This window comes from Cyprinus carpio, chromosome A3 (genome assembly GCF_018340385.1).
Source record: "Cyprinus carpio isolate SPL01 chromosome A3, ASM1834038v1, whole genome shotgun sequence".
NCBI lineage: Eukaryota > Metazoa > Chordata > Actinopteri > Cypriniformes > Cyprinidae > Cyprinus > Cyprinus carpio.
In genome coordinates, this window is record NC_056574.1 from 26,013,177 (window position 1) to 26,026,219 (window position 13,043).

General features: G+C 36.8%; 1 protein-coding gene across 4 annotated transcripts in view; it reads right to left on the reverse strand.

Annotated features, from left to right (window-relative positions):
• znf385c (zinc finger protein 385C) overlaps positions 1-13,043 on the reverse strand; it is an 89,850-nt gene that overhangs the window by 57,009 nt on the left and 19,798 nt on the right. For all 4 annotated transcript variants that reach the window (XM_042726460.1, XM_042726468.1, XM_042726440.1 and 1 more), the window contains exon 2: positions 6,698-6,961. In XM_042726460.1, the coding sequence (XP_042582394.1) occupies positions 6,698-6,961 (264 nt within the window). The remainder of the gene's footprint in view (positions 1-6,697; positions 6,962-13,043) is intronic.

A 13,043-nucleotide genomic window follows, 5' to 3' on the forward strand; every position in this document is an offset into this window, starting at 1 on the left:
GGATCTCGATCGCCGACCGGACAGGCCTCTCATCTGCTGGATCCATGATGGTTGGATTATTCTGTCACGCTGGTAAATGAAAGATCCAAATGCAGAGATAACAGGAATAACAGTCTTTAATGAAATTATATATAACAAAGGCAGTCCGTCTTTACAGCACACAGAACTGGTAAATAGTAACTTGAACAAACAGAAAGACTCCTGTCTCGATGAGTAACAGGACTCCCTTGTAGCAGACTTGAAGCTCAGGAGTAGATAACTCAGGCAGGGTGAGAGAACCACATTGGATTACAATCAGCAGCAACAGCAGCAGAATACAGCAAAAACTTTGGGGCTAGACTGTTCCAGGCAGACAAGACAAGAATAGGTGAGTACCTCTCAATACAGACAGGATGTAACTGCTGACAAAACGCATGACATGTAACAATAATCCAACAAAGAATCTACCAGAGCAAACACCAGATAAAGGGTGAACACTTAGGGCAAAGTAGAAACAGGTGTCATAGCAAATCAGCGCGAGCGCTGATTGCAATGACAAACAGGTGCATGAAGAGAGAGAGGTCAGCGGGACAGAGAAAGAGTAATATAATAAGCTAATAAGGTGTGTGTGTGTGTGTGTGTGTGTGTGTAAATGAGTGAGAGCGTGCGAGAGCGAAAACGGAAGAAAAACCTGACTCATGACATCTAGAGTGGACCATTAACAAATGTCGACAAAAGCAGATGCTCTGAGGGATTTAAACATACCGAGTCTTATAACAAAGGTTCATGTATGCACACAGTTCTAAAACAGGCTGATTATAATTAGGGATGCACAATAAATATCGGCACGATATTAATGCGCATCTTTTCAGTAAAGGCGGTTCTATAATCAGCTGTAAATCTCTAAACGTGCGTGCTTTCACATGGAGCAGCATTTACTACACATAGCCGTTGTTCAATGACAAGCTGTGCAAAACCACAATCATATTTTGCGCATGTTTTGCGCAGCTTGTCAGTGAACAACGGCTCTGTGTAGTAAATGCTGCTCCATGTGAAAGCATGTTGCTAATTATTCAAATGTAACAAAATAAAGGTAGATATGATATCCCTGCAAGCACATATTCATATTACCCTCCTCGTGGCGTGTGTGTATGTATGTGTGGGTTTGCACACAGGGGCCTGGAGGAGTCAACAGAAGGTGAGCAGTGATAAGACTGTTACTTAGCGCATGTGTGTGTATGGTGTCACTGTAAATCAAGTTTCCAGGCTTTTGCCTTTCCCTACTGACATGAAAGTGAAATACACTTGTCAACAAGATTGGTCCCCCCTCTGTCCCCCCTAAATTTGGAATTGTATCAAACCAAACAATTTTGAGTTTAATACGCAGTGTGTCCTGTGGGTGGCAGTAATGAAAAAATTTAAAACATCACCAGCTGCTATATTCAAATCTGCGTTCGCTGAGTGGCGCAGAGCCAGATACAGATGCGTTTTTACAGCGCTGCGCATTAAAACCAATCACACACGATTCTGATGAGTTTATCAATGCAGTGGTCAATCAGAGGCATTCAGATGAGTCATCGCTGAAACGTCAGTGTTTTGCTAAGTGTGCGTGTGCTGACAGAATTCTGCTCTCTGGCAAATTTTCTCATCAGAAACAACTAAGTGCTAATGTGTGTACGAATGTAATATCTTACATTAGTTGTTAGTTGTTCTTTTGACAGTGTAAACAGCTTCAGTGTTTATAATGGCAGTTTTTGAGATTGTTTGAACTCTGGCCAGACTGAAGTCGATGATAATGTTTTTTGATAATGTAAATGTTCTTTACTCTCTTTCTGTATAATGAAAGTGTTATAATAAGTAACTTACAATGTTTTTATTAAGTTCACATTAAATACAAAGTCAGTCGTATTAAAAATATTTTATGGCATGACAGCCATATCTGCTATTTAAAGGGATACTACACCCCAAAATGAAAGATTTGTCATTAATCACTTACCCTCATGTCATTCCAAAACCCGTAAAAGCTTCGTTCATCTTCGGAACACAATTTAAGATATTTTGGATGAAAACCGGGAGGCCTGTGACTGTCCCATCGACTGCCAAATAAATAACAGTGTCAAGGTCCACAAAAGGTATGAAAGTCATCGTCAGAATACTTCATCTGCCATCAGACGTGTAATCTGAGTTACATGAAGCGACGGGAACACTTTTTCATATAACCCAGATTGCACGTCTGATGGCAGATGGAGTATTCTGACGACCACTTTCATACCTGTTATGGACCTTGACACTGTTATTTATTTGGCAGTCTATGGGACAGTCACAGGCCTCCTGGTTTTCATCCAAAATATCTTAAATAGTGTTCCGAAGACAAACAAAACTTTTACAGGTTTGGAACGACATGGGGGTAAGTAATTAATGACAAAATTTTCATTTTGAGGTGGAGTATCCCTTTAAGTAAAAAGAGGGTTTTTATGCATAGTTAATAGATTAAACTATTAGGCTACTTCACCCATCGCCCATTAGCCTATAGATCAACTAACATAATCCATAAAGGTGCAAAATGCATTTACTTACACATAATTGAGAATCGAGATATTAGTTAACACGTTAGGGAATATTTAGAACAAAAAGGAAAATATAAATAAAACATAAGCCTATATCAGTAATAAAGTGCTATCGTGGTTGCTGTGTCACATAAAAATCATGACGAGCCCCCCCCCACTCGTGCCCCCACAAAAATAATGAGTGCATGACTCCCCTGACACTACAATACATAATTATTTTTCAGATAAATGAAACATGATGAAATATTAATTTTAGTTTAAATTGTTATAGCTTACTTCTAGAGATTGCAGTGATACATGACATTGTGAAAAATGACTGAATAAATAATACTGAAAGTAGGTTAAAATTCTAGAACTAGAACGGTCTAGAACTGCCACTGGTTTTGAGTTAATTTCCTTAGTATATTATACAACAGTTCCCCTGCAGTGTCTCAGACAAGATGCAAGTCACATTCGTTTTTTTTTCAATTGACTCTTTCTGCAGTTTACATCACACATCACCAGTAGGTGGCGTAACAATGAATGTTCTATAAGAGTGAATCATTGAATCATTTACTCAAACGTTTCGTTCAAACACTCTTCATTCAGCAACAAAATAAGGCTGCTCCACAAATTGCTTATTTCTTCTGAAATCGCATACTGTTCTTTATGGGGAAGTCGTGGCCTAACGGTCAGAGTGCGAGTCTCGGGCCGGCAGGAATTGTAGGTGGTGTGAGTGAATGTACAGCACTCTCTCCACCTTCAATACCACGACTGAGGTGCCCTTGAGCAAGGCACTGAACCCCCAACTGCTCCCCGGGCGCGCCGCAGCATAAATGGCTGCCCACTACTCCGGGTGTGTGTTCACAGTGTGTGTGTGTGTGTTCACTGCTGTGTGTGTGCACTTTGGATGGGTTAAACGCAGAGCACGAATTCTGAGTATGGGTCACCATACTTGGCTGTATGTCACGTCACTTTCACTTTCACTTTTTAGAATAAGTAATTGCTTAGTGACTGTTAAAAAAAATGTTTTATAGTATGTATGTGTGTGTGTTGTATGAATAAAATAAAATGGTTGTAAAGCAACACAACTAATGCTGAAAATCACCTGAAATATTAGGTAATCTGGGTACTTTCATCTACTATTTTATGAATAATATAAATTAGGACATACTCTTTTTTGCCTACTATTTAGTAGGCAAGTATGCATGTTCGGATACAGCCCAAGTGACTGTCTTTGATGAGTGAATCATTGAATCATTTACTCAAATGATTTGTGTAAACACACCAATTCATGCAGGAATGAAACACCACTACTATGTATTGCCACACAGCATTAAATAATGCTTTGCCTTCCTTAGAAACTATGATTACAAATATTACAGTAGTGTTCCTCTTGCTCTGCTTGCAAACAGTAAAGCACTTCCAGTATGGGTTGGATCGTGAGAATTGTGTTCTCGTGTCAACACAAAATGCATGTGCCGAGGATGGGAGAAGAAGAAGAAGCTCTCGTAAACTTGCATTGGAGATTAAGGCGGAAGTGAAGAAAATTGTGAAAATAGTCGTTATTTTGGTGTACAAAAAGCATTTACATTGCTTCAGAAAATTCCAGTTGAACCAGTACCTTTCTGGGCTTTCTAAGTCTCAGTTGTATAGGCTGTCAATGGAGGAACACAAACCTCTTTGATTTCATTTAAAATGTCTTCAACTGTGTTCCGAGGATTAGTCTTAGGGGATTGGAACAACATAAGGGTGAGTAATTAATGACATGAATAAGTTTTAATTTTTGGAATGTGAAATATCCCTTTAATTAATCCTAAATAATTCAGATATTCCTCTGATAAATTTTAGATGTGTGAAAACCGCTATGCATTAGGAATTTTTAACGCTTTTAAAAATATAAAAAAATAAATTTGTGTTTATTGCATTTGTTTATTTGTATTCATTAACATCACTCTCGGATATAAATCCACTCAGTGTAGCTAAAATTGGTAATGTGATGAGAATTCACATCTTACTTCTTCTAGCTTTCAAATGTTTAGATTCTCGCACAAAAATGAAGGAACTGTAGCTAATGATGCAGCATCACTGGCTACTGAACCGTACTGTACAGTGCCGGCCACTTAAAATGAGAAAGACGCATACTGTACTGAAGGAGTCACAGTGTTGTGTATGTGAGGATGTGTATGCAAAGCAGATGTGTTATGTGTGTGTAGCTTCAGGTAGGCTTCAGGCATTGCTGTTGTATGCTCATGGGAAAGGCTGTTCAGTCTAATTTGACTTCTATTATGCTGTTGAACACTAGCAGAATGGCTAATCAATGAACCTTTATATCTTTGTGCTTAAACCGTAAACACACACATTCACACATAGGCATGCATTTAAGAACTTCTCCATAAACAACATAAAGCTTCACCATTTAGAACCATGCTAAGACCCTAAAACACGCACAAACAAAAACTGCATAAAATCTAGCTGGCTCCGAGACTGTGAGTGCCTGTACCCCGTTGCTGAAGGGGGTGTCGCCAACGTTGAGCATTTCCATGGTGAACATGTTCGGTTGCTATGTAATTATGGTCTATTTGTATGAGAGCCTGCACCTGAAGTGGGTCTGACTGCTGCTCATATGATTGGCCGTGCATGCGTGTGTCCTTATGTGTAAGAATCAACAGCATGGAAGTTAGCTTTAATTTCACATTTGCATTACAAGAAAAGGAAAATTATGTTTGTAGGCCTGGGTTTCGAGTGTGTGGCATTTGCATGCACTTGCTGTCTGTGCAGGTTTATGCAGAGCTCTGTTGTTGTCTTCAAGGACAAACAAATTGTGTTACTGGATTATTCTGCTGTTGTTCACATAAATGGACAAATTCCACATTTAATCACATGATTCTGTCTGACTCCGCCCATTTTTGTGGAAATTACGCTGCACGACACTAAGCTGCCACCAGCTGCCTCACTTTCTCTCCAGCAATTATCTCCAGACCGACATCTAGACTTACAACCCAGTCTTTACCACCGTAACTACAACAATCAGCATCTCACGGGCCTCTCGCATGCTCCGTCCTGACCTATCAGCTTTAAAGGCTTTAAAGCTGCATCACCATGGAAACATAAAAGCAAGTCGAGTCAAAATCACATATTAACTGCAGATGGACACAATGAGGTCTAAGGGTATGAATTACATGAAGATGCCTGTCAGACCCCAGCTGACAACATGAAGGTGGTTGATAATGTTTTTAAAGCTGTTTGCATGTCATATAGATATGGTTTTGTCAATAACAAAACGTTCTGTGGCACTGGTGAAGATACAGATTTGTGTAGAAATTGTTTCTACACATTTAATATTAAAATAAGAAAAAATATTAGGTGAACAAAAAAAAAAAAAATCAACACACAGCATTCATAAAATATTGTGTGTTAAGTGTTTTGACATAAATAGCATGACATGATTCAGCCAGGCTGGACATGTTCCTGGAACAATTTCCTTTGTCACAAAACCCTATTCGTGTACCCCTAACCTAAGGGGTTTTACAAAAATGAAATAAAATAATATTTTACAGCCATAGCCATTTTCTAACAGTATCCTAATAGTACACTAAGAGTAGGTAGAAAATCAGTATCAGCTTAATAGAAACTGAACCTTTTACAGATAACATGTTCCACTGTATAAATGTGGTATTTATACATTAAAATATGGCTGTCAGTTGTATTCATTATCATATTTGGGGTCTGTGGGATCAGCAAGTTAGGAATACCCTGCTCAAACCAACCCTTGAAATCAGAGGGAAATAAATGGCTGATAAAAATGCTGTTGACCCAACCCCAGCTCTACATCTAAACCTACACCTAAAATCTGATCGGTTGATAAGAATGTTGTCCAGCTTGAGTAAATCACGTTAAGCGACATGCACAAGAATGTACAGTACACAGTGTGATTCACCCTAGTAAAACATGTTCCCAGATATACACATAATTTATTGTTCCTGGAACCACCTTCTAGAAACAAATCAGTAGCCTAAAACACCCCAAAATCAGAAGGCACGGATTTGTTGCTAGATGAGCACTTCCAGGGCTGATAAAGGATGTTGATCCAGGAACATGCCCTATTTGGGTGGATCATGTAAAAGCTCCAATTGTGACAGGAACACCAGAGAAAGACACACATATCATACCTGTGGTGCTTTTGTTTATGTGTTTGAGTCTTTTCTGGTGTGTTTTGCCATTGTAGTGTATCTGTGCTTGTGCTGCGGAGTTCAGCTGAATGTTGCACACTTCACAGAGTGTGTACGACCTGTGTTTGCGCTCCCGCTTCGGACGAGAGTTTATAGGTGGGGCGTCCTGTCTTGTAAACTCCACCCCATCAGAGGACATGCCCTCATGCCCAGTCTGTTCAGTCAGCAACCCATCTTCAACAGGACTCAGCGGACGCTTCATTCCTAAAAGGAGAAGAAAAGTTTAAGGTTCTGGAAGATGGAAGTAGATGGAAGTTATGATTTCCATCTAAAAACTTGTAAACCCCATTTTCTCAATTTTTTATTAATACTAAAAGTTTTCTCTGACTTCATATTAATTGCATTTTGAACAATTGATTTGTCACATTGAAGCAGTATTAGAAATCGTGAAAAAAGAAATATGTCCATGTACACACACACACACACACACACACTCAAAAGTTTGGGGTTGGCAAGCTCTTTTAATATTTTTAAGTCTCATATGTTCACCAATGTCGCATTTAATTAAAAATACAGTAAAACAGTAATATTATGACAGTAATACTATTATTAAAAGAACAATTTTCTATTTTAATATATTTTAAAATGAAATTTATTCCTGTAATGGCAATGTTGAATTTTCCACAGTCATTACAATAGTCTTCAGTGTGACAGAAATTATTCAGAAATTATTCTAATGCGCTCATTTGTTGCTCAAAAACATTTCTTATTAACATCAATGCTGAAAACATAATGTTTATTTTATAATTATAACATAATATATATTTTATAAATATAGAATACTGGTTTTAATGTTTTTTTTTTTTGTGGAAACTGATACATTTATTTGCTAAACACAGTTCAAAAGAACAGCATTTATGTCAATTTAATGCATCCTTGCTGTATAAAAGTATTCATTTATTTCAAGGAAAAATGTACTGACCCCAAACTTTCGAACTGTAATGTATACATATCATTTACAACAACATTTTCTGTTCATCATTTTCTGACAATCTCTGGGGATTACAGCATTGTTACTAACCTCCACTAGGGGGAGATATTAATCAACAATGCCCAGAATTCACAGAAATCCTTTTTTTTTTTACAGTTAAATTCAGTATTGTGTGATATATGAAACATTATAATTTGATATAATAATAATAATAAATTAATAAAATCTTTCCCTGTAGCTCATAAATATCATTGAGTGCACCATTAGCCTAATAAACTCCATAATCTCTGAACTTGTCTATCAAACACACCTCACATGGACAAAGATATACTAGAGCATTTTATACATGCACACAGGCCCCATTGATCATGTGCCTCTCCCTCTCTAAACACCACTCCCTGACCACAGACGGAGCACAAACACACATCTGTCTCTGCTGCCCAAACATACTGTAAACCCACTCCACCCAACTCACAACATGGTTAAACATTACAAGTAAAATAAAATGTGAAAATAAGACAATCAGTTAAAACACTCTTTCATTAACACATATGTTTGGATTAAGAAGCAATGATTCTGTAAGGATTTTGTGCATTTGAGCTGATAAACCTGAGGGAAATGGACAGAAATCAGTCTGTTTTATAACAATATTCCCCAGAAACTGTTGTACCATTAATGACTCTATTATTTATATTGTCAGCCCTTTGAGCTCTTTATTGCAGGGCTCAATAATATGGTATTATTGATATAAAAAGAGTATTATTTTAGTATTATTTTAAATACATGCTCAACACTTGGAAATACATGCAATTTAACCTGTCCTCAGCATGAGGTCACAATGTAAACCTGCTAAACAAAGTGTTAAAAATGCAACAAATTCAAAAATATACTGTTTTATGTTGAAAGGCAGAGATCTGTAATATCAAAGTTTTATATTTTATACAAACAATATTGAGGTCTCATCAGTCACAGCTTTGTCAGCTCCATCTGCAGTGTAATAGTTTCTTTAAATAGTTGTGGGATAAATCTTGGCATTTTTGTTATGTTTATTAATGCAGCTACAACTAAAGAAAAATAAATTGCTCCACTGTATAATACATGATTATTGTGCAAACATATTCTATTTTGTCAGCTCCGTCAGCTTTTATGTCTGACTGTGCTGACTTGTGTGATGGAAATATTTTGTATAATGGCCTCAGAAGGAGTCCAAGGTATTTACAATGCCACAAAAACAGAATGTGCAGACTAAGAATGCCAAGAATATTTATTCTTTTGAATGCATCATGTGATTCAAGAATTTTAGAGTTACCAAAATGTGCTTAACAGTTGAACCTAGTCATATGACTAATTTAGATCATTACAAGCCAATCACCAGAACAAATCACAGTGAAGTACACTTGAGTGGTATTGATTTTTACTCAGCTGTAAGGTTTAAATGTACATGTATCTTTCTGTTCAAGAGTCTCTCTTGGTTGTTGTGACCAGTGGGCTCCCAGTCATGAATAAACTTTTATTCCTGCAAAGAGCAACTTGGGAGTGGTGTCTGGTGTATGCTGCGTATAGCTGAGGAATAGAAGTATGAAAGATTCTATGCTCAAAAGACCATCGCAAAGACAGTGATAGTGTTGGAAGACTATAGAGCTGTCCTCAGGCTGAGGCTGTAACACTCAGAGTTAGTATTAAAGATCCTGTGTCGGACTAGCATACAGCTGAGCAGGACGGTGAGAGTATATAGATGCTAAAGACCTGTGTGCTCATGTGTGATTGAGGTAGTGATAGTAGCTTCTTGACGGGACGCCATCACCATACTTCAGTGAAGTATTGTATTGTATTGTGAGTATTCGGGGAATTCAGGGAATTAGCTCGAGATACTGTAGTTATTAACAAATGGTAGTTGATAAAATTGTCGGCGGTGAAGTCAAATTAGTATTGTGAATTTCCATTTATTTACATACATATTTGGCCAGATTTACATGCCTTATTTATTTATTTATTTTTCAACCTGTCACTCACATGAGATCACAGCAATAGTAAATCCTGATGTAATGGACTTCATAGAGAGCGCACATGCCAGTTGACCACTGTTTTAGTCATGCAGGTCTACAGACTACAGATCTTTTGGATTCATATTAGGAACATTTCTGTTACTACTACAGGGCAGCAGCCGCAGCACATAATAATGCTGGCCATTACAGTGAACCAAACATAAGCTTCTTGTATTTTGTGAGCTACTGGAGACTCAGATTGAGACAGACATCCACTAGAAGGATTACTTTAAATATTAGCTAGTTGACTTGTCAGTCAGTTGTTGTAACCTCAGTTGGATCTTTGTCCACAAAACTCAGTCAGTTTTTAACACTGTCAGATGAAGGTTTCTGTTAATTTTGAAATAATGATTTTATTCTTTTTCTCAATTAATTATTTTAAAATAGGAAAACGTGAACAGAACTACATGATAATATGTCTATGTTCTCAAATAAACATAGGTTATATATGTTTAATATTAAAATGGTGGATGATGGAAAAAAAAAAAAAAAAATTAGAATTGGATTGTTTATAATAGAATGAAAACTGGAAAACAAAATGTAGAGAATGTATTTAATCACTTTAGCTCCTTTACTGAACACCATTATTACATAATTGAAGAGTTCACACTGTTATTGGGTGGATCCAACTAAAATCTCATGCTTTTTAATGTGCCTGACAGAGTTGACACAAATTAAGTTATGAAGTGAATAAATTTACATTTTTAGAAGAAAAAAAAAAATCAGAAAAACCTGTTCCCTTACATGGCTCAGTATTATAAATAATGTATCATTACATAATAAAAACTCACATTTTAAAACACGTTTTATCCCTTATCTCAGGAATCTGTGAGATATATATATATAGTACAAGTATATACATTTTATGTGTGTAAATTGTACATAGACTGTACGCACACACATGTATATACACACTATGTGTGTGTGTGTGTGTGTGTGTGTGTGTGTGTGTGTGTGTATATATATATATATATATATATATATATATATATATATATATATATATATATATATATATATATATTACATTATGTTGCTAATGATGTGCATATAAATACATAATTTTCAGGGGGCACAAAAGAAAATGTTAGTAAGGAAAAAGTACAAAAATCTACAGGGCCATCCAGACCAGCGGGACAAAATCCTTACTGTCGAGCTGCTGTCACTGCTGGTCATGTTGACATCATGGAACAGTTGAAATTCATTGAGCTCCTATTTCTCTTAGTTAAACATCTGAAAAGAGCCTTGAGGTCATCCTGTCATCTGGACACACAGCTGAAGGAGTGGCAGTGGATCAAGGAGAGGGCTGTTAGTGATGTTAGCGATCTTCTGTGCTGTACTGTGCATCTTGTTTCACGTCTTCTATCCACGTCTCCTCATGAGAGCGCATCAATCAGTGCACGGATATCCTGCTTAAAGTCACTCATGTAGGGACATGTGTGTATTTCTGTCACTAACACACACAAACAAACAAATGCACAAACAGCAGGGTAGATTGTAAAGCGCTCCAAAAATACTCTTCTGAAACAAAACATGACGTGGCCAACTTCTGAACAGAGCACCCTACAGAGGTCAAGAGAATATAGCAGTCTTTCAGTTACTGACAGGATCAGTCTGAGTAAATAGAGTAAAAATAGTAACAAATAAATAAATACATAAATAGTTATAATTATTATAAGATTGTGCTATTATTATTATCTAATTTATTTGTATTAAATGTATAATTTAATTGTAATAATTCCCTTTGTACAGAACACATTTTCATCGGCCTTACCACTGAAATGATATTCTATTATTATTTTAATTTATGTGTACTAACTAAATGTGAAAATGGAAAATAATAGACCTGGTAATAGTTTATGCATATCATGAACATTAATTTAACTAATTAAATTTAAAATATTTAAAATATATAATATAATATAATATAATATAATATAATATAATATAATATAATATAATATAATATAATATAATATAATATAATATAATATAATTTTTTATAATAAATTCCTCTTTTCCCCCTCAATTCTCAAAAAAAAAATCTAAATAAAGACAAACTCGCACAAATACAATTACCAAAGACACTACAGATTATACAGAACAACACAACCAGTTGCCTAGCTGCTCAGTCTCTTTCTCTTTTTCTGTCTTTTTATTTTCAGTTATTTTTTTGATCTCACTTGTCATTCCCAACTCTGAAAGGTTTGTCTGACTTCAGCACTTACATTCTAAGTGGTCTTTAGTGGTGAAAGTGAAGATAAAATCAGCTTCAGAGTGCCACAGTAATATTTACCATCAGACACAATAGAGACATGTCAGTGAAGTCTGCCAACAGTTTTAAACAAATGGAAGCTACAGCAGTTGTGTGTGTGACATTATTAGCCACTGGCGTTGTACGTACAGATGAATCTATAATTGGCTGACTGAGCTCTGGAGTGATGAGTCTTCTGTTGTTTTTTCACTGAAGTGATGCTCTTTCTGGTTTGGAGACACAGCCCTGTGGAACTTGATGAGTTGTGTGAACGGCTGACTGGATGCTCTCTCCCTAATAAGTTTGCTAAGGGCCACTGGCATCACCAGTGGAGATGGGTGTGTTTGCTCAGGCCATGCTCTGTGTGTGTGTGTGTGTGTGTGTGCATGTGCGTGTGTTTGTGAGGGGATGTGTGTGTGTTCAACTCAGTTGGGACGAGAATAAATTTGCTTTGTTTTTATAGCTTTACAACATCTGCTGTGTTCCATAACTTCAGTTTAATCCATGTTAAATGACTTTCTGTATGACACAGCTTGATAAAAAAGTGCAATTCAAAATGGGGTTTGGGGTTAGTAAGATTTTTCTTGTTGTAATTTTTAACTCAAAAGTTCTGTCATGAAACTGTAGATGGACGCAGACCAACAGGTTCTATCTCAATCTGATATTATCACATCATTTTTCACATGGTGAAAGGGGTTAGGGGTTATTTTATATATGCAGCAGCATTTCTTACATGCTCACAGCAGCATGTCTGTAGATGTATTGGCATTAGCAAGTCTTGGTACTTGCTCTGCCACAACAGCATCATAGCAAATCTATTCCTCCAAGATCAAACACATTAACATTGCCATGTATACTAGCAATAAGACAGGAGAGGCGGCGGGATCGGCAAAGGTCCACAAGCCAGTATTCGATTTCAGGCCGTCCATAACACAACGGCTCTGTGCCCGTGCACTGCCCACAAGGCTATTGGCATGGACTAACCTCAAACTTTTGAAGAGTAGTATATATTTTTCAGGGTAATAAAGTATTTTGGGGGGAAGTTTGGAAGGATGT